The following is a 22100-nucleotide window of genomic DNA, read 5'->3' as shown; positions in this document are numbered from 1 at the left end:
ACTATAGATGAGGTCGGTTCTTTTCTGAAAAATGCACCATGGCAACACACGGAGATGACGGGATCTCTGAGTGGGGGACCCATAATTCTCACTGTGAAGTCAAAGTACAAGCTTGATGGGGGATTGGTGTTCTCTAAAAAATGTATGTCAGTTTTGTCTTAAAGATTTTATTTACGCACGAAATTAAATCAATATCTAATCATCATTTCATATGGGCATAAACGTACCTGGACATGTATTTTTCTTTCAAGGTAAGACTGCCATGTTATAAGCTATCAGTCTTATTTTCTTACATTATGAAATTATGTATCAACATCTGTTTCTTTTGTTCTACTATTTCTTTTGAAAAAGGGTGTTAATGGGTGAAATAGATGTTTTTGGTTCTCCTTATTTTGTTTTTATAATTATGATGATTTGAAATAGATCCTAGTCAAAAGTTCAAAGACTGTACAGATATACTGAGGAAAGAACCGTACATACGGAACAGAGATGGAGTGTATACTATATATCTGAGTAATGGAGTCAAGAGACGGGTGTTTTGTGACATGACAACAGACGGAGGGGGTTGGACGGTGAGTATACATCAAACTTATTGTTTGGTTTTTTGGGTTTTTTTGTTTTTGTTTTTTTTTTTTTTTTTTTTAGAAATAATCGTACTTTGAGATAAAGAAAAGTTAATTAAAAGTAAAATAAAAAAGATATAAAAATTTTGATGCATCGAATACATAATATTTATTATATTAGATATGTTAATAAAATATTACTGAAAAAGTACAACTCAAACAAAGGACGAGTGCATTTATGGGCCCCGGTAAATATTGAAAAAAATGAAGATTCAAATTAAGTATAACTTTTTTACCTAACATCACCTATTGATATCTAATCCATAAGAATCAGCAAGTTTTAGCGCTGAAATTACTGTATATAAAAAGCACGAAGCTTTACAACATAGTAAGGGTAAGACGACATTCGTGGTTTTGTATAGTGAATAGAGGACGGACATTTGTTTCAAAGCCTCTGTTTACTGTCAGCCTACCCGAGTACAAACTCGTGGAAAAGACAAAATATACATTACGCATTTAGAAACTACTGTGAACATAAGAAGTTTGTACTGCATTAGGCTGGTACCTAAAAATGGAAAACGTATGAAAATTTCAAGGTTTTTCCTATAGCAAGGGAAAGCTATTACCTGCTTGACCAATGTTTGAATCCACGCATGGAATAAATTATTTCAAACAATCAAGCGGGTTCTATCCAGGTAGAAGTTTGTCAAATGTGCTTATTGTAAAACATTGACACGTTTTAAATCAACTTGGTATGGTAAGGAATGTTTGTTTGATAACTATGGTAATATGCAACTTCAAAGCTTTATTCGAGGTTTTTTTTTCAGACGCAAAATAATGCATAAAGTATAATTCAGCAAACGCGCCAATCGATCCACCAACAAAATAATTCAAGTAGGTTCGGTTCGAATTTTTCGGATTAAGATTATTTATAGGCATTTAAAAATCCTGAATTATTTGAACTGTATGCTAATCTCGGTAAATTTAAGCGTGCATATATAAATCGGAAATATCCACCAGGGCTTAACTATTACAGAAAAAACAATTTGTTGATATTTTCTGCATAAAAACGGCACTGAAAAAGGGCCCATGAAGTGTTAAGTGCACCTGTTCTTTTCTGTTGATAGTAATATAATAGTACTGCTTTTTGTGGTTAAAAAATGAATTCTTTCTAAATATCCATATTTTATATTCTGTCCCAAGATATCATTGATGGATAATGTGCTTAATTAATCGATAATTATGAATATTTCAGGGTTCAAACGATGTTCATTAAAAATATTAAAAATAAATGATTTCTTCCCTAAAAACGCTCCCTCTAGCACATCTAAAAATAAAAACTCCATGGAAATTTTTCATTTCAACAGGCCTGAGAGTACACGAATGGTAACAGTGGAAAATTGTGCGTAGTGTTATTAGTGTTTTCTGAATGTTTAATTATATCAGAATTCCCATCTAAAATATCTTGTTTTCGTTCGTGTGTTGTTGTTTTGTTGTTGTTGTTGTTGTTTTTTTTTGTTCTTTTGTTTTTTGTTTTTTTGTTTTTGGTTTTTTTTTTTTGTGAAAATGAGTATTTGTCAACAGGGATGTGTTTTATTTCAATTCACGAATTTTAATTGTACTCTCCCTTGAGCAGATTTTCGTAAGTAAAAAGATTTTTTTTAAAGAATAAGAAATCAAACGTTGAGTATTATGAGGTGATAATTTCGGTCGGGGCGTCGTCAAATTAAATAAAGACCAAAGGGCTTTATGATAAATTTGACCACGTTCCGGCCAAAATTATCACCTCATAATATTAAAAAAAATGATTCCTTATTACTTATATTTATATTATTTCCAATTTCTACGCTTTAAAATAACATAAATTAAAACCACTATCAAGTACATGTATTACTATTACTACGCGGTGCAGCCGTTACCGTTTTTCGGTTATGCTATAAGAAACGCCAATTTTATGTCGCTCATCTTTTTTTAAATTATTGGGTTATAGGCTTCAAAATTTATTCGTATTGTTATCACAGACAAAGACAGATGAAAATGTAAATATTCGCTAATAAACGCGTTACTTTCGCAAATAAACGCGAAACCTTAATATTAATATTGTCATTTCATACAAGAACCCTCATGAAAATTAACAATGGAAAACAAACAAATTTTAATTCTTAATTGATGCTTATTACTCTTACTTTATTCATGCTGCGGCGATAGTAAACATATATAACGTTTTGAACAATGATATCCTATCAATTTCACAATCTTTGATAACTCTTTTAATTCGAATTAAAATTGTTATTTTGCAAATGTTGATGCCTCATATTCTATAATACAGCGCACGTGAGAAAATGAGAAGCGCAATGCATTATGTGATATTACTTTAGGACCAACCATTTAGTTTAATAATTTTGTGGAATAATAAATGATATTGGTTACTTCCAGTACATACTAAACTTTGACCCATGCGTGCACGGGTTGACATTGCATATGATTTCGGACATTTACGAAATAGATTCATCGACCACCGTATTGTTGACATTTACATAACCAAACTTTTAGCCTACAAAAATGCTATTAATTTCACTACACTCAGCTTAGTTAGAATAATCTAACTGTGTCTCGGGACAGGCGTATACCACAGTTAAAATGCCTCCCATACCCGTATTGTAGCAAAAATTGCAGAATCGCTCCGAAACGGTTTTGGAGAAAATTAATGAAGCTGCATTGAAAATAACAGTTAAAATATTGATAACATACCACTTTGAGACTGTTAATACCTTTCATCTTAAACTTCATATATTAGATTAGATCTTAATATTAATGAAGAATTAAACAATTTTTCACCAACGTTTTTTACTTGCTTCGAATTTACACACCATGCTGACATTCGAAACTCTCGGGATTTTTCACATTAAATGCACTGAGTTAGAGTTATTTCCCGTATTTCCTTTGATAAACAGAATTCAATGAAATTTACACGGTATTTGTATTATCGTTTCTGATATTATCCATGCATATTTATTATATATCTCTAACTTTTTCACCAACGTTTTTTACTCGCTTCAAATTTACACACCATGTTGACATTCGGAACTCTCAGGATTTTTCATATTTAATGCACTGAGTTAAAGTTACCTCCCGTATTTCCTTTGATGAATAAAATATATAGCAAATTTTTAATGAAAATTTACATGTATTTGTATTATCGTTTCTGAGTTTATCCATGCAAATGTGACATTGTGGAAACATAAACTAAAGGGCCTCCCGTGATTTATTGTGAATGTAATACGCATGCGCAAGATTGTAAAATCCCAAATTCAGATGATTTCCAGTTTTTTAAAAGGAATTTTTGTTGATTGTTGATAAGCGAAGCTTGATTGAGAAAAAATAAAAACAAATTGGTAATTTTCAAGTACCAATGATGTTTAAAATTAATAAAACAATAGACAGTACTCTTCCGATTTCTCGGTATTAAAGCCCAAAATTCGAGTCTATTATTTTAATATAGTAGTATAGATAATTTGGTTTTGTTTTCAAAGTAAGTTAAAAAAAAATAAACATAAATAATGTGATATTGAATCGATATTGATTGGAAAAGCACTATTTGTATCCAGTGCTGTTTAACTCCAACGCTTTACAGATTTGCCACGAATGAAAAGCGTTTATTCGCGACATTTTCGCGTTATATCGCGAAGGTAAAGCGTTTATTCACGAGCGTTTCGCATATTGCGAGATTTTCGCGTTAATTTGCAAAAATATTTTTTTCTTGAATTTATATCGTTCATAGTTCATATCGGATAGAATCGTTCTTAATTGCATTTTATATCAAATAGCAAAGTATTACTTATTTAAATTATGATTAAAGGTTATACAGAGGAGGTTTAACGGTACCACAGATTTTCAAAACAAATCCTGGCAGAAATATGCTCAAGGATTCGGACACCCTGGTCATGAGTTTTGGTTTGGTAAGGAAAAATAGTTTATAAACAAATTAGCAAAGCCTAATTAAATAATATAAACCATATTCTTGCAAATACTTTTTTTTTTAATTTACATGTAACACTTTTATACAATAAGCTTCCAACGGTACTTTTTTTTATCAATATCAATTATTTATTAAACAATCAGAAATCCGACAATTTTTAAAAAATTCAATGGAAAGTGATGAGAAAAGTTTCGGCTATTAATTTGCGTTTTTTATGATCTACATCTGGACTTATACATTTTAAGACACTACGTCAGGAGATGGCGATTTAAATATTTTGTTGAATTGTTTGTATCAGTCGGTATGGTTGTATATCGTCATAGCTCAGTAGTTCAGGTATCAGGCGTGTGAACCAGACATGAGTTTGAATCCACCTAGGGTTTTGTTCATTTTTACTAAATTAAATTAAGGGGAATGAAACTGTATTCAAAGTTACGCATTTTTTCGGCTATTTGACTTAAAAACTATTTATCTATTATGCTATCATAATCTATTTTTTACCGTATTTTGGGAGTTGATTTTAATCAACTCTCCTATGCTGTTACTCTGGCAAACCGAAAGTGAAACAGTGATTGAACCTCAGCACAAATCATCATCGCTGACAAGACGTAGATCTTGAAAATAATAGATAAATTCAGTGTACTGTATGCTGAACCATTGTTTTTCAAAAGAAATTTATTTATAAATACCTTGAAAATAGTCAGATTTTATATAGTACGAACAATTTGATTGGTTTTTGTAGTTGTATGTATTCCTACGCCAGAGTTCAATATAGTCTGGTTCAACCAGACGCTCGGCTGTCTCCGTAAATCTCCGAAAAGCAAAGAGCCTCTATTGGTAGTCGGAGATTACCGGAGACAGCCGAGCGTCTGGTTGAACGAGACTAGAATTCAATATTGCTTGGACCCAGACGTGTACAATTTTTAAACACATTTCCATAGACAGTTTGATGAAATTGATTCTATCTTTAAATATTACACAACATGATCCATATGGGGTTTTCTCGAAATTTTTGTCGGAAAAGTTCGAGAATTCATATCTTAAAAATGTGCGTCATTCAAATACAGATTAGAAACTACTTGTCAGGCAAAATAACATATCGTTGATTTTAAAATTAATAAAATAAAATCAACTCCCGACAGTACTTCTTTACCTTGATTTCTAAGTTCAAATTTTAGTGAGCCACCTTCACATCGAATAAAGTAAATGCAAAGAAATTGCCTAAAGTAACTATTCTAAATATTTTCATATCTTTTTTATAATCTATAATCAAATGCAGTTTTTTTAGAAGAAATACGAGATAAAACCTAATTTGAATTATTCACAATTTCTTTTTTGGAGCTTGCACAGTAACATGCTCAAAAAGCATTTAGTAGATACCGCCATTAGGTTATAATTAGGATAATTATTATTATTTTGCCTTTCTTTTAAAGGAAACGATGCCATTCATGATCTTACTAAAGATGGCAAGAAAAGGTTAAGAATCAATCTTAAAAAGTTTAACGGGGAGGAAGGACATGTGCTGTATTCAACGTTTAAGGTCGGAAGCAAATCTGATAAGTACAAGTTGACTGTTGGAGGTTTTAAAGGATCGCTTGGCATGAGTAAGTGACAAACGAATTTACTTTACTAGACAGAACACTTGATATATGAAAATCACTACATATCAATGTTTCATATTAGATCTTATGTTCAAGATCACTTTTTAATCATCTTTAGAAATCAACGTTTCATATAAGATCTTACGTTCGAAATGCCAATTTAACGTTTTCTTTAATCTTTACGAGATCTTATATAATTAAGCTCGGTCGTTTGCAAAAAGTGAAAAAATTTACATGATAGTTTTATTAAGAGAAAATCGAACGAAGCCTCTTTTGACATAACAAATTATTTTTAAAATGCCATCTGATAACCTCCTATGATTTTTTTTTCTAAAAGGATTTTAAATGTTGCATATTTTCTGTGCTCTGAGCTGGTTTTTAAGGCTATTTTTAACATATTAGATTCACGGAACTAGGTCATCCTAAGTCAACAAAAACTTAAATCTTATTTATAGGGGATTCCTTTACCTATAGCAACGGAATGATGTTCAGTACAAAAGACAGTGACAACGACAAATGGGGAGATAACTGTGCAAAAAGCTATGGAAATGGTTGGTGGTTTAATAAATGTCTCAAGTGCAATTTAAATGGATTGTATTACAGCAAAAAAACGTCTGCTTCGAATGGAATCACGTGGTACAAATGGGGAAACACGAATACATGGGAGTCGTTAAGATCATCGAAAATGATGATAAAGCCCAAATAAATATCAATGTATAAAGATCAAAGAGGGAATAAAGAATTCACAAATTTGCTTTTCGTTTTACATATTTTGTTTTTCCTTTATACGCGTATGACGATGCATGATATTTAACACACTGATTTTATGTTGTTTGCTTGCCGGAGTTCAAGCCGCCAGTTTCAGGTTTGAAAGCTGCATGCTGCTTAAAATAAAGGTAAACAGAGCTAGCATTTTATTTACATTTTCCATAAAAACATAATGCACTTCTTGTTTAATGTGTAAATTTTGGAGTCCGTCATTAAAATATTTTTAGGATGTAATAAGCAATGATTTTGCAAATACTTTTAAGAAAATGGGTGCTCATCATGCATATATGTAATGATAGTTTAAATTAGAACGGCAGAATTAGAAATGGATAATTAGAAATTAAAGGTAGAAAGGGGTATGGGGTAAAGAAATGTAAATGTAACTTATTTATGTACTTTGGTAAAGTGTAAGTTATAAATGTTGAAAATTAATTATTACTTCTCGTCATCATGGCTAATCCATAATTTTGCGACCCACATTATTAATGGCATGCTGAATAGATGTATCCCTGATATGACGTGAAGGTTGTTTGGGTATATATCAATTTTTTTTTATATTTACGCACAGATCTTTAATATTTTTAGCTGGGGTAGAAAGACAATATATAATGCAAGTTAAGAGATTGTCAACACTAAAAAGCCAAAAAAATATTACTCTTGTTTGTCTCTAACAAAAAGAAAGGGCTTTTCGACATCCCCTTTTACCTTTTTATAGTTTAAAATGTCAGGAACATTCATATTTATTTTTTTCCAAACTTTTCAACACATTAGTTTAACTATTTCCTAAATAAGCGCTTATGATAAAAAAAATGTCAACCATAAGTAATGCAATGTCAAAAGAAAGATAACTCCAGAATTGTATAAAAAGATGTATTTTAATTTCGTTGAAAATATTCATAAAAAATTATTAAAGTAAATACTTATTTTTTGGACCCAAAACTTAGTATGCTAGGAGTATTGATTTATATACGTTTTAAAGCAGAGCGGTATAACTCGAACCATAATTGTTAAGTTGTCCTCTCTTCCGTAAACTATAAAGCGAAAAGATTTTTAAAATCGGATGAAAAATTAAAAGTTACAGCTAAAGGGCTCTATTGAAAGTTGGCCACTGCAGAACCCTTCATTTTTCAATATAGTCTACCCAAATCTTGTCCGGTCTACAGACTATGTGTGTCATTATACTGATGAAATGTTGTAACATTTACTTGAAAACTTTTGAGAAAATGAATGACGCGTGTTTTTTGTTTAACATTGAAACTCCCATAAACGATTTTCATCAACCTATAAAACCAGGAGTCAGTATATTTTAATGAAACTCAGAATGTATGTTCATTATTTCTATCTTGATAAAGTCTTTACATCATATAATCTTTTAAACGTCATTTGAATTTTTTTGTTTTTTCATCCCCCCGTTTGTAAGGTTTTGGGCTTTACATCTCAAAAACGGTAATATATAGAAACTTGTTTACGCTTATAATTTGTACCAAAAAAAAAAACAAAATAGATTTAATTCTAGAATTTGAACGTTCTAAATCAAAGAATAAACAACAAATTCCGTTTCATTCAATTTTTACAATTTTCCTTCTAAAAACTGAAAGTACCAGAATCAGAAGACCAAAACCTTACATTCCATAGATTAATAATAGATTAGCTCTAAGACCATAGCATAATAACATCAATATTATATATAAATCACGACATAGAGTCATCATTGAAATATTGTTTTTAGCTCAATAATACTGATTAACTTAATCATACTTATGACACTCTCTTTACTAATTGGTACACCATCTTTTATGACGGGAATCATAATAGCGAGCGCAGCTCGCCGGCGCGCAGCGCCGGTGAGCGAAGCGAGCTCTAAGAACCAGTGTGCGCGGGAAAAAGAACGAGCTAAACCTACAGTTCATCAAACAAAATTTTTTGTCTACGTCCCATAATGCTCTCTAATGTTTTCACCCGTGGTGCTATGCCAAAAATGGCCGACTTTAAACTCGTAATTTACGGTGTCTTCAAGATTGAAGACTCGTTTTGAGTACCGCATATGCTTTGGCAAGATTCAAAAGATTTGTTACATGCTTCCATACCTTCGTATTGAGTCGAGAAACGTAAACAAAGACGAACAAAGTCATGGATGACGTCACAGTGCTCTCGCGCTATATTTCCCGCGATAACGTTAGAGGTGGATCAAACATCTGTTATGAGTATATTTGAGTTAGCTATTTCAGTATAGACTGCGATACCTGCCTCATTGACGTATGATTTGTATTTAATTTTTTGTAATATAGAGATTATATAAATTGTCACTAGCAAGAGCCATACTGTAATGTTTCTGGGTTCAGGTATTCGGCTGCTCTGTCTGAGCAATTTAAGAATATGTAAGTAAACTATAACTTTCTCAATCAAATATTTTAATCAATAATATTTACAATATCCCACTCTATTATGAAGCGCGCGCGCTTTCTATTAACCCTAACAGCTATCACAAGCTAATATAATAATAAATCAAGTCTCGAAAGCCTTATTCAGGCACATAAGACTTATCCTAATACCAAGGGTTTGTCCTCACCTATTACGAAGTGAACACCTTCAGCTTCAGACTGCAACTGCCTTACAACCTCCGTTGTAGCCGCTTATATACTATCACAACCCACGTGATCAACGAGGATCGAAAGGGAGTGATAAACCGGAAGCGCTTATTACTCAGCTCCAGTAAACAGAATGGGATAAATGATCTCGATTTCGACATTTGTTTCAATACTTTACTGTCATATCGATCCATTTTTAAGTTAATTGTGCATGCATGTACAGTATGTTTATGAGTAGGGAGGAAATAAACAAAAGGACATTCTGAACTAAATAAAAAGGAATAAAATGAAAAAATAAACAGTTAAAAAATTTATGTAGATATTGCATATAATCAGACCATTTAATTTAAAAACAGGGACTGCTCACTCACTCACTCTCTCTCTCTCTCTCTCTCTCTCTCTCTCTCTCTCTCTCTCTCTCTCTCTCTCTCTCTCAGAATAGGGGGTTGCGCTGTATGTATCATTACCATTAAAATTAGTACTTTTGGCATACTTATTGAAGAGCAATACTCTCTCAAAAATTCACACTCGGTTGACAATGATGCAAGGTATGTGTTAATCTTGCTGCACTCGCCAGAACGGTAGCACCGTAAAACATATTAATTTGCCAAAACATTATTTATTCATCAATTACTTGATATCCAGTCTTTTTCAAATCATATACATAAAATGTAGATTATTACTTTCTTGAGAATAATTCATAGTATTTCAAGAATAGTAATAGGAAATAACACAAACAAAAGGAAAACACTTCTATCTATTAGGAATATATTTGGAAAACGATTGAACTTTTCTTCTTAAGAATTACAATGCTACAATGTGTGAGATAACACAAACGCAAGCATTCTCAGATAGCGTAGATTTTAATTGTTAAAACCGTGACCCCCGGAACGATATTTGGGTTCAAGAGGGTTCAAAGTTTAACAGAGACTTATAGAGGGAAAATGCTTAAAGATCTTCTTAATACATGTGACTACAATGTTAAAATGTGTAGAATTACTATTCAAGCAATCTCTAACTATGTGAAAGAACTATATATGATATAATATATATATAAGAGTTAAATTTGGCCCCAATAATTCGCTATATTTTAAGTGTTTCGGGTACAATAAAATGTTAACTAATGTTTTTAGAAGAGTTGATATAAAATATATTTTTCATCTATTTATTTAATTTATTTGCACTCACTGGCAGTATATGACGTCAGAAATGACGCCATTTCTATAATTCAATCAAAATCGGCCAAAAATTGACATTTTTCTTATCTATTTACGAATGGGAAATATAGAGCGCATGCTTGAACAAGAAAATTTTTTTGTCACTTATTAGTCTTGGCTAGATTCATCTCTGATTAAAATATTTTATTTGTTCAAGAATGCGCTCTATGTTTTCGGAAGGAAAAACTGCTTGAAAACAATCTGTACACAGTTGGGGGTCGAATGTTTTAAAAACATAATATACTTTTAGACTTAATATTTAAAAAAATCTCTTTCTCAGAAACTTTTCAGCTGGGTGATTCTTTAAAATTGTGTAGACTTTGGCCCCTGGACAATTCTTGGGCGTCACAAGGGGTTTAAAGTTTGATGTAGGTTTATATCCAAATACATAAACAATTATGTAGGATCTTTTGAGAACTGCAATGCTCAGCATGTGTTAAAAGGGTAATGTTTAGGTCGTTTCTCCATTCGGAAGTACTCGGGACACCTCGCACAATTTTTTAACGTTATCATCAGGGGTACATTCATGCAAAACTCCCGTAGAGTTTCTATTTGTTTGTAGTATATTGAAACCTGAAGCGTTAGAGGGGGCGTTTCAAGACAAATAATCTGAACTATTCTAGTGAATGGATGTAGTTTGAACGCAAAGGTATTTCTGATTATCGAGTTATTACGCAAAAAGTGGTGGAACCCGAAACTTATGACAAAGTATAGTTTACAAAAAATTATTCAAAGCATATGATCTACTGCGCTATGTTAATGATGTTGAAACGATTGAATAACCAGTTTAAGAGAAACTATTTTTAAAGACTGCAACATTATTAGATTGGGCTAATACAATTTTACACAAAATACAGGGGTGTGTTTATAATCATATGTAAATAGGATAAGCTTTTGTTGTGTCATATGATTATAATTATTTAAGCGTTTATTAATAACCCTTGCAGTAAAAGCTAAATGGTTTGCATTTTGCCCCCTGAATTTGTTATCAATATGTATTTAATTTGTTTCTTTACTTTAAAAAATAACAACTAATTTTTCGAATTTTAACCCCCTAGTTGACAATGCAGCTGCAATTGTATATAGGTCAAGTTTCTCTTGAACAGTATTTATCAAATACATCAGTGATCAGAATAACCATATATAATATCTGAAAAAAAAAATGCTGAAAATGTCTTTTGAATGAAGAAAAGTCTTCAAGTAGAACTTGAAGTTACTTTAAAACAGGTTTTATGTGCCATTCAAATTTACAAGATATGTATATATTGATGTATGAAAGCATTATTTGAGCATTCAAAATGCGTCTAGTCAGTATGTATTGAGTGCGCTGACTGGGGGAATGGGGGGGGGGGGGGGCTGAAACACTTCACCCGATAATGGATGGTAGGGTTTAGATATGATTTGATTTGCTGCTTTTAAGGCTGTTATTTTATTAAATATTTTTGGCTTCGTAAAGCAAAAGATGCTTTAGTTTTATTTTCATAACCACGACCATCGAATCCTTTTAAAAATTGTCATTATATATTAACTCACAATGACATAAAGTAATCTCGTCATTTTAATTGAAATATTGCTTTTAGCTCATTTGAGCACAAAGATACTAAATAACTCAACCAAACTAATGACACTCTCTTTACTAATTGGTACACCATCTTTTATGACGGGAATTATAATAATTTGCCAAACAATTATATATTCATCAGTTACCTGATATCCTGTCTTTTTAAAATCATATACATAAGATGCTTTTTGGGAGTTGATTTTACTCAACTCTCCTATGCAGTTACCCCGGCAAACCGAAAGTGAAACAGTGTTTGGACCCAAGCGCAAATCATCACCGCTGACAAGACGTAGATCTTGTAAATAATAGATAAATTCGGTGTACTGTATGTTGTACCATTGTTTTTCAAAAGAAAAGAATCTATAAATACCTTGATATTTTATATAGTACGAACATTTCAATTGTTTTTTTTTTGTAGTTGCATGTATTCCTACACTAGAGTTCAAAATAGTCTCGTTCAACCAGACGCTCTTCTGTCTCCGTAAATTTCCGACAAGCAGAGAATGTCTCTTGGTAGTCGGAGATTAAAGGAGACAGCCGAGCGTCTGGCTGAACGAGACTAGAGTTCAAAATTGCTTGGATCTAGACGTGTACACTTTTTAGAAACATTTCGATTACTGATACACAGTTTGATTGAATTAATTCTATCTTTAAATATTACACAACATGATTCATATGGGGTTTTCTCGAAATTCTTGTCGGAAAAGTTCGAGAATTCATATTATAAAAATTTGCACAACATATCGTTGATTTTAAATTGATTATAATCAATAAAATCAACTCCCTACAGTACTTCAGTACTTTGATTTAAACATTTAAATTATTACTTTCTTGAGAATAATTCATAGTCTTTCAAAAAAAGTAAAAGAAAATATCACGAAAAAAAGGAAAACATTTCAATTTGTTAAGAAAATATGTAAAACTAGTGAAGGTTTAAAGTATTGAAAAATACTTTTAATACATTTATTGTTTCGAATCCACTATTCTGCACATTAAGTTCAATTCATCATGATAATCATAATGTTATCAATCGATGTTATCCATATAACATTTATGGTTTCGTTGAGTCTGTGCTTCCCTGTCAAATAAATATAAAAAGAACAGTTTTTTATTTAGTATAAGTTTACGTATTGTTAACGGTACGTATAGATTCTATTGCTGTTACTTTTTTCTTAATAAATTTCAAACAGTTTGGTCCCCATTTATAATACTTACCAAACGTGCTGAATTCCAGTAACGAAGACGTTTTTCACATAGTTCAGATCGAGGCTCTAGGACTGACGATTTTCTTTTGTCTTTGGTTTCATCCCCATCAGAACAAAGTCCATTGTTAAAGATTCCGCGCCAAGCTTACTTTCTAGCTCCTTTCTTTTTAGCTTTCCAGCATTGTCAAGCATCGACGAAAAACCATAGCCGCTAAGTTGTCATTCTTTTTTCTACTGTTTTTATATGGTGTTACTGTCCAACGATTTGTCTTCTTAATTTCTTCATCTCCGTTTTCGAAATTGCACCTTGAATCTTCGTCTCTTGATTTATATTCTTTTAACTCTACCTTTCTATTATGTTCTAATTTGAGCCTGTGCGATAAAGGACCAATGTACTCTGATGTCCTGTCACTTCTGTTGCCGGCCTTGATACTTTTAGTGTTACTATGACGATCTGAATCATGCCTATAATATGAAGGACCATCTTCCTGTAAGTTTCTTCTGTGCATGCTGACTAACCCATGTTTTTCAACCTTAGTTTTACTTCTAGGTTCTTGTTTCTGATAGAAAAAATCACCTTCACGAGACACCTGACCTGGCCTATCCTCTTGTGACATTCGACCATCTATTCCTACCCTGTGTTGCATTCGTCCACTTGTGCCTCTGAATTCAAATTTGGCAGAATTTTGTCGATCAGCTCCCCTTGTCTGTTTTCTCTGAAATCAGGATTCATTTCCATGAACTGTACTAAGTGATATCCCTTTAATCCTGGCCTCCTCTCTGTCTCTGTTAACATATGGATTGTATCGACCCTTGTTTCTGTAGAATCCCTGACGTCCGGGGTATTTATTTGACCTTGACCTTTCATATCCACCAAGTCTGCCAGACTCTCTCAAACGGTTCATTTTCATTTCTTACAGGCTTAAAAAACAATGCTGTAACAATACAAAACGATTAATATGGTTAAATAAATCAAATACATTCAATTTATCATTAGTTACGTACTAGTTTCATGTTGAAGAAAAACGTTATGTTAACATTTATATAATTGACCTTGTGATTTAAAAAAAGATATGTTACCTACATTATGTTGTAACTTTGTAAATTTCATATTAAATAACTGATTGCTGTCAACGATTTAGGATATTTGAATTAACCTATTTACTTCATAGAAAAATGATGTTTAGATGAATGTACAACTCTACACATTGTCAAAAATTTACGTAAGCGTTCGACCAGCCACGTTTGCTCTTTTTGCTTGATTACCTTAAATATTAAGCTCTTCTCAAATCACTTGAACAGACAACCACTTACGTTCCTCTATTAAATCCAAACATAGAAGTGATATATGGTAACCAAAAAAACTATTGATTTTAAAGATTCTGTTCCATGAAATGCGACTTTCACTTTGTTACTCTATTTTTGGAAGCTAACTAGGAATTTCCCGATTATAAAAATAGTCATTATTTTCGTAAATAATTTACAGTCATAGACACTCACGTCTTCCTTTAAACTCTTACATACAGTATATTTAACTCTGTTGATTAAAATGTAATCTGCGCGATCTAAGTCCGACACAGTCCGCGTGATCCTATGATACAGTTATATTATAATCGTATAGAAATAGAAAAAATAAACTTTTGAAATCAATTTCGATGAGACTTGTTAGTTCAAACCATCATCATAAGATAAGATATTCTTAGATATTCTTTATTCCCTCCAAATTAATGAAGAGTATTGGAAATTCAAACTACATTATATCAATTTATTCATGATTGACCATTATAAATTACGGTAGTTTATACGAAAAAACAAATGTTTTTATAGTAATTGCAACAATTATCATAACATGCTTTCATCTTGTAAATTTTGTAAATCTTAGTTTTAAAGCTTGCTCCAAGCCTGCTCCAATGACTCAGCCCATAAGGGATACAAACTGAAAATCTGGATCTTGATTTTCAAACATAACATATTCGTTGACATTAAGTTTTTATTTAGTCTTTTTGTGTGATCCTCTTTAATAATCTTCCAATTAGCTAAGGTTCATCTTAGAAGGTATACCTTACTGAAAAAACCCATAAAGGTTTACAGAAAGGGCCGCTTCCTTTGTCCATATTGTTAGCGCACCTGATCTAAAGGTTTTGACTTCTTTTCTAAAACCACTGGGCCAAACAGTAAGAATAGGGTGTCTGTCTTTAAAAAACTTCTTCTCAAGAACCACTGCATCAGAAATGCCACTAATTTATACAAAAAGTTGTAAATATATAGTGAAGATTCTTAATTGTAAAAATTGTAACCCCGGACCAAAACTGGCGCTCCAGGTAGGGTTTAAAATTAAACATAGAAATATATAGAAAAAAAGGTTTTAAAAAATCTTTTTGGAAAAAACCATTGCAACAGAAATGCCACGATATATACAAAGGCTTGTGTCTATAGTAAAGATTATTGATTGTAAAAATCGTGACACCTGGAAAAAAATTAGGGCCAAAGTTCGGTTTTAGAACTTAACATAGATATTTATAGGAAAAAAGTTTTAAAATCTTATAAAAAACTAAAATTTATCAGGTTTTATTTGTTTAAATATGCATGTATCTCTGGAAAATGTGAATTTCAGATTGTTAAAATTGAGACTCCCCGGACTAATACGCGGGGTTCAAAGTTTAACATAGAAATATACCGGGAAAATGTTTAAAAATCTTCTTCTCGAGAACTACGATGCTATACAATGTAGTTTGTGAGGTTACTATGCAAGGGTCCACAAATAGTTTAGATTCTTTACTATTAAAGCCAACCATAAACCAAGGACCAATAAAAACAGGCACGTAGCATCATTTCTGAAAGTGGGGGGCCAGTTTCATTCAAAAAATCCTGACAAGCAAAAAAAAAAGGAATTATGACTTTCCCAAAATCTTCAAAATCATAATCCGTGGGAGGGGGGGGGGGGGGTACTTTATAACTTCAATTTCAATCCTAATTTCCTTATTTTCATATTAATTTTTTTACATGCTCCTTAAAAAGTGGAGGAGAGGGGGGGGGCCAACTCCATAATAATTCAATTTTTTATATGTTAATTTTAAAAAATCAGTTGCTGCGAGAAAAAGTGGGGGGGGGGGGAGGTCCCTGACCCCCCCCCCCCCCCCATGCTACGTGCCTGAAAAATGAGTTCAAAGTTTAAAAATAGTTTTGGTCTGACCCGTGGAGCCTTCCTAAATTCAATAAGCTGTATTTATCAATGTGATCTTGGATCGTCCACAGTCCAATGTTTGCGACAAGAAAGTGATGAATAGAATTTAGAAAATCCTTTAATAATTCTAGTGGTAAGATAGTATAGTATACTTTTAAACCTACCTACAAATTGTGTGGAAATGATACATTGGTGTTAGGGAAGTCATCTCCAATTCTTGATAGAATTATTTTTTCAAACAGTTTGCTCACTAGAGATGTCAATGTAATACATACCTCTGTAATTTGTATGATTACACTTATCCTTATTTTTACCTATAATAGATAGATATGATTTTTTCCAAGTTTAAACATTACAGGTACGTTTTTCACTCAAAATAACATTAAAAGGTAGCCATAATTTTTCACTTAGGGTACGTCCATTGTATATTATGTGTTCGTGTGTGAGGAAGTCTGGTCCAGGGGCTTTGCCTTTGGAGATTTTTTCAGTCTGGTGTTGTTGTTTTTTTTTTCCTCAACTCGTGATTAGTTTTTCTGATAGTTTCGATTCTTATCGATGTTTTCTACAAATTCATTTATATAGTGTCTAAGGTAATGTGTCGAATTTATATGGATAGCACTATAGTCGGTCCCGAGTTTTAGCTTCCACTACTTGATGCTTGATATTTCGATAATTATCAATACATTTGTGCTCAAAGTACGTTCATCCACCTTTATGAAATAGTTTATTATCCAGAGATTATCTGTTTTAAAACGCCCTCTATACCGCTTCAGGCTTCAATACACAGGCCATAATAGAAAGTCTACTGGGATTTTGCTTTGCATCAATCATAGAATAGACCGATGATAACGCTGACAAATAATGCGATGTATTCCGATTGAGTACCGAATTGTAAAAAGAAGTAAACATTTCCAAATGATGAATAAATGTGAGAAATTTTTGTTCCTGACTTTTTTAAGTGAAAAATGATCAAACGTCAATGAATATATTTTGGATATTTTCCTTTTATCAATTTTAAGTGTATTTCCTTCACATGTATCTGTATTTTAATTAACAAGATGCCCGCGGGCCACATCACTCACCTGAACAATAAATTTTGTATCTGTTTGAATATGAATTTTTTTTTTAATTGGACCATCCTCTTTCCAGATTGGTAAATTGTTTAAATAACCAAGCACATTTTGAGTGCAATTGTGACAACAGTGATATTGATTAGCTAATTCAAACTAATGACACCTTCTTTACCACTTGGCACAACATCTTTTTGTGACGGGGAACTATGATAATTTGTAAAAACTTATTTTCTATCTATCACCAACTAGTACCCCATATTCTATCTCTTTTTTTATAACATCAAAATTATTACTCTCTGGAGATCAATCAGCCTTCAAAAATATTAGAACAAAATGAGACAAAAAAAGGAAAAATACTCAAATTTATATTTTTAAAAAAATATGTCGAAGAAATATTCAACACTAGTTAAAGTCTGAACATTAAGAAAAGAGTCAGTGACTAATATTTCTAAAAGGTTTATTGTTCGAATCCATTATCCTGCACGTAAAGTTCAATTCATCTTGACCATTATAATATTTCCACTCGACGTTATCCATGTAACATTTATGGTTTCGTTGAGTCTGTGCTTCCCTGTCAAATAAATATGAAAAGCACAGTTTATTGTATAGTGTAAGTTTTTTGTATAATGTAATTTTATTGTTTAAAGTCCAAACGGTACGCATTGATTCTACTGCTGTTACTTTTTTCTTAATAAATTTCAAACAGTTTGGTCCCCATTTATAATACTTACCAAACGTGCTGAATTCCAATAACGAAGAAGTTTTACACAAAGTTCAGATCGAGGCTCTAGGACTGACGATTTTCTTTCGTCTTTGGTGTCATCCCCATCAGAACCATTAGGCGAAGCAGACCCATTCTCACCCTGTCCTTGACTCTTTGAGGCCAGACCTCGGCTCAGTAAACCAATGACGATGTCCTTATTTTCAGGCGTGATATCTATCCCATATTTCTTCAAAACCTGTTTTGGTTGCTCGTCTTCAAGATTATGAGAACGTTTGCAGTTCGGGTAAAAAGCACATCTTCCCGCAATAAACGAACAGACATGAAGATGTGGACAATCTTTAGGTTTTTTACAACCTTGGATATAATTATAGAAACTGCATATTGAAGGAATAGTGACTCCCTTTCTATGATTCAGGTCGGTAAGAAGACCTTTTACCTGCTCTGGATTCAGATGTTGCATAAAGTGATGGGTCAGTGCTTGGCAATTGTGATCCGTGCTCAGATCATGCCCGAACTTGCAATTTTCAAAACTGCATTCTCTTATAAAATGAAATTTACAGACATGCAGATTGTCGCAGTCTCCTCTACAAGATTGAGATGAACTTGCATGCTTAATGCAAATCTGAATATTTGACCGTGTAACTACATCCGGATCTGATATTTCGCCTTCCTCCTTTTCATCACTTGGAGACTCTTGAATTTCAAATATATCTTTATATACATTCAGAAATTTCCGAAATGATTCCTTTGGCTCAAAGTCCATTGTCAAAGGTTCAGCGCCAAGCTTATTTTCTAGCTCCTTTCTTTTTAGCTTTCCAGCATTGTCAAGCAAAACAGTAAAAACCATGGCCGCTAAGTTGTCATTCTCTTTTCTACTGTTTTTATATGGTGTTACTGTCCAACGATTTGTCTTCTTAATTTCTTTATCTTTGTTTTCGAAATTGCACCTTGAATCTTCGTCTCTTGATTTATATTCTTTTAACTCTACCTTTCTATCATGTTCTAATTTGTGCCTGTGAGATAAAGGACCAATGTACTCTGATATTCTGTCACATTTGTTGTCGGCCTTGATACTTTTAGTGTTACTATGACGATCTGAATCATGCCTATAATATGAAGGACCATCTTCCTGTAAGTTTCTTCTGTGCATGCTGACTAACCCATGTTTTCCAACCTTAGTTTTACCTCTGGGTTCTTGCCTCTGATAGAAAAAATCATCTTCACAAGACCCCTGATCAGTCATGCTACCCTCTTGTGACATTCGACCACCTGTTCCTTCCCTGTGTTGCATTCGTCCACTTGTGCCTCTGAATTCAAATTTGGCAGAATTTGGTCGATCAGCTCCCACTATCTGTTTTCTCTGAAATCTGGATTCATTTCTATGAACTGAACTGAGTGATATATCCTTATAACTAGCCTCCTCTCTGTCTCTCTTAACATATGGATTATATCGACCCTTGTTTCTGGAGAATCCTTGACGTCCGGGGTATTTATTTGACCTTGACCTTTCATATCCACCAAGTCTGCCAGACTCTCTCAAACGGTTCATTTTCATTTCTTACAGGCTTAAAAACAATGCTGTAACAATACAAAGCAATTAATGTGGTTAAATAGATCTAAAATATTCAAAATATCACAAGTTACAGTACTAGTTTCGTTTTGAAAAAAAAAACTTTACGTAAACATGCATATACTTTACCTTGAGATTTAAAAAAATGTTAATTTCATCATATTGTGAATGTCATATTAAAGAACTGATTTATTTCAACGATTTAGGATATTTGAATTAACCTATTTACTTTTATTTTAGAAAAAGTTAAAATGAATACAATTCTATACATTGTCAAAAACTTCTGTTATAGTTCGACCATCTACCGTTGCTATTTTTACTTCATTACCTTAAATATTAAACTTTTCTTGAATCACTTGAACAGACAACCACTTACTTTCCTCCTTTAAATCCTAGCAGAGGTGTGATATAGTCATCAAATGACTATTGGTTTTAATATTCCATGAAATGCAACTTTCGCTTTGTTACTCTATTTTGTGAACCTAACCCGGAATTTCCCGATTATAAAAATAGTCATTATTTCCATAAATAATATACAGTCATTCATACTCACGTTTCTTTTAAACTTTTACATTATCTCTTTTTGATAAGATTGTAATCTGTGCGATCAAAGTCCGATAGAGTCCACCTTGTGTGGTTATATGATATAGTAATGTATAGAAATAAAATATAAACTTTTGAAAGCAATATCCATGGGCACTGTTGGTTCAAACCATCATCATAAGATAAGATATTCTTTATTTCCTCAAAATTAATTAGGAATATTGTAATTTCGAAATATAAACTCATATAAAAATTAAACTGAAGCAGAAAGAATTTATATATATATATATATATATATATATATATATATATATATATATATATATATATATATATATATATATATATCTTTGCCTCATAAACAATAACACTCTTTCAAGAGTAGAATCATAGGTCATTTACTACAATATATAATAAATTACAGTTAACAAAACACAATGTAATGATTCACATATTGTTAAAGTTATATACATGTAAGAATACGGACAATGTATAATACAAATTGCCAAATCACAATTTTTGCACCTGAGGACAATATTTGTGTGATCTACATGTAACATTGTATATTTGGCATATAAAAAGAAGACCAAAACATTTGACAAACCCAGAAAAAAACTTAACACGGGGCAATAAAAACCCATTTTAACAAGCGAGGCGGTATTTGTGGTAATTAATATCAAGTAACATAAGTGTACAAATATATAGGCTTGCTTGTTAACGCCCCCCCCCCCCCCCATATTTATGATTGACAATTATAAATTACGGAGGTCTATAGCAAAGAAACATCTGTTTTATACAACGTAAATGCAACGATGTTTCCATTTTGTATACAATATCTTTTCATAGCTATTCCATAGACACAGCCCATAAAAACTGTAATTTTGGATCTTGATTTTCAAACATAACATGTTCGTTGATATTTTAGTATTTCTAAAATTAATGTTTTTAAAATCCCATTTTCTCTGTCTTATGAAAAGGTTAAACAGCTTAAAACAAGGAGCATATTATGTTTGTAGCCCAATTACACAATGAAAAAGTTTTACAGACAATTTTTATTAATGAAACTTGTACTAAAAAATTATTATTAACAATCTTTTTAGGGATCCTCTTTAACAATCAGCGTAAGTTTATTAGGGCTTAACACAAAAACTGAAAGTATGCACGTTACTAAAAAAAAGACATATCAGGGCTTACAGAAAGGGCATTAAGCCATTGTTTTTCTTCCTGTGTCCATATTGTTTTGATAACGTGTTGATCCATAATGTTTGAATAACCATGCATTTTTGAATATTCTTTTTTGTTAAAAACTATATAACAATTATTAGAAGAAAAAAGTATCACAAAATTTATAAAACTTAGCTTAGCTGTTTGTAACAAGTTCTTGGTTGCAATGTTTTTCTCAGTTACATGAACATCAAAGATGAACCTATAAATCTCATTGTGTAAAGAGTTTTGGTCTGACCTGTAGAACCTGCCTAAAAATTTTAAGCGGCATTTATCATTATTATACTTTCATGTTTAATA

At 32.1% G+C, this 22100-nt stretch overlaps 2 protein-coding genes and 1 pseudogene across 3 annotated transcripts; 1 reads left to right on the top strand and 2 right to left on the bottom strand.

Moving 5' to 3' along the window:
- The first annotated feature begins 14 nt into the window (after positions 1 to 14).
- On the top strand, positions 15 to 6880 carry LOC128158614 (ficolin-2-like). The gene is made up of 5 exons (XM_052821542.1): positions 15 to 142; positions 424 to 572; positions 4423 to 4522; positions 5976 to 6146; positions 6599 to 6880. Exons 1-5 carry the CDS (start codon positions 55 to 57, stop codon positions 6847 to 6849), a joined length of 759 nt encoding a protein of 252 aa, XP_052677502.1. The 5' UTR covers positions 15 to 54; the 3' UTR covers positions 6850 to 6880.
- Positions 6881 to 13203: 6323 nt separating this feature from the next.
- On the bottom strand, positions 13204 to 16316 carry LOC128161388 (uncharacterized; annotated as a pseudogene).
- Positions 16317 to 18073: 1757 nt separating this feature from the next.
- LOC128161386 (uncharacterized) lies at positions 18074 to 20547 on the bottom strand. 2 transcript variants are annotated; one of them, XM_052824669.1, is made up of 3 exons: positions 20410 to 20547; positions 18471 to 20041; positions 18074 to 18310 (listed from the first exon to the last, which is right to left on the bottom strand). In XM_052824669.1, exons 2-3 carry the CDS (start codon positions 20016 to 20018, stop codon positions 18284 to 18286), a joined length of 1575 nt encoding a protein of 524 aa, XP_052680629.1. In that variant the 5' UTR covers positions 20019 to 20041; positions 20410 to 20547; the 3' UTR covers positions 18074 to 18283. The 2 variants fall into 2 exon arrangements, with proteins under 2 accessions (XP_052680629.1, XP_052680628.1); XM_052824668.1 differs by having other exon boundaries at positions 20362 to 20505.
- Between the last annotated feature and the right edge of the window lie 1553 nt (positions 20548 to 22100).

The sequence above is a fragment of the Crassostrea angulata genome, chromosome 8 (genome assembly GCF_025612915.1).
Source record: "Crassostrea angulata isolate pt1a10 chromosome 8, ASM2561291v2, whole genome shotgun sequence".
NCBI lineage: Eukaryota > Metazoa > Mollusca > Bivalvia > Ostreida > Ostreidae > Magallana > Magallana angulata.
The sequence above is the reverse complement of the archived record's forward strand: the minus strand, read 5'-3'. Positions and strand labels throughout refer to the sequence as shown.

Coding starts and splice junctions, on each gene's coding strand:
- LOC128161386 (XM_052824669.1), bottom strand. CDS start 20,018: ATGAAAATGAACCGTTTGAGAGAGTCTGGCAGACTTGGTGGATATGAA. Junction 18,311..18,470: donor ATTGGAATTCAGCACGTTTG/GTAAGTATTATA, acceptor TTTATTTGACAG/GGAAGCACAGACTCAACGAA.
- LOC128158614 (XM_052821542.1), top strand. CDS start 55: ATGACGGGATCTCTGAGTGGGGGACCCATAATTCTCACTGTGAAGTCA. Junction 4,523..5,975: donor TGGTCATGAGTTTTGGTTTG/GTAAGGAAAAAT, acceptor TTTCTTTTAAAG/GAAACGATGCCATTCATGAT. Junction 6,147..6,598: donor TAAAGGATCGCTTGGCATGA/GTAAGTGACAAA, acceptor TCTTATTTATAG/GGGATTCCTTTACCTATAGC.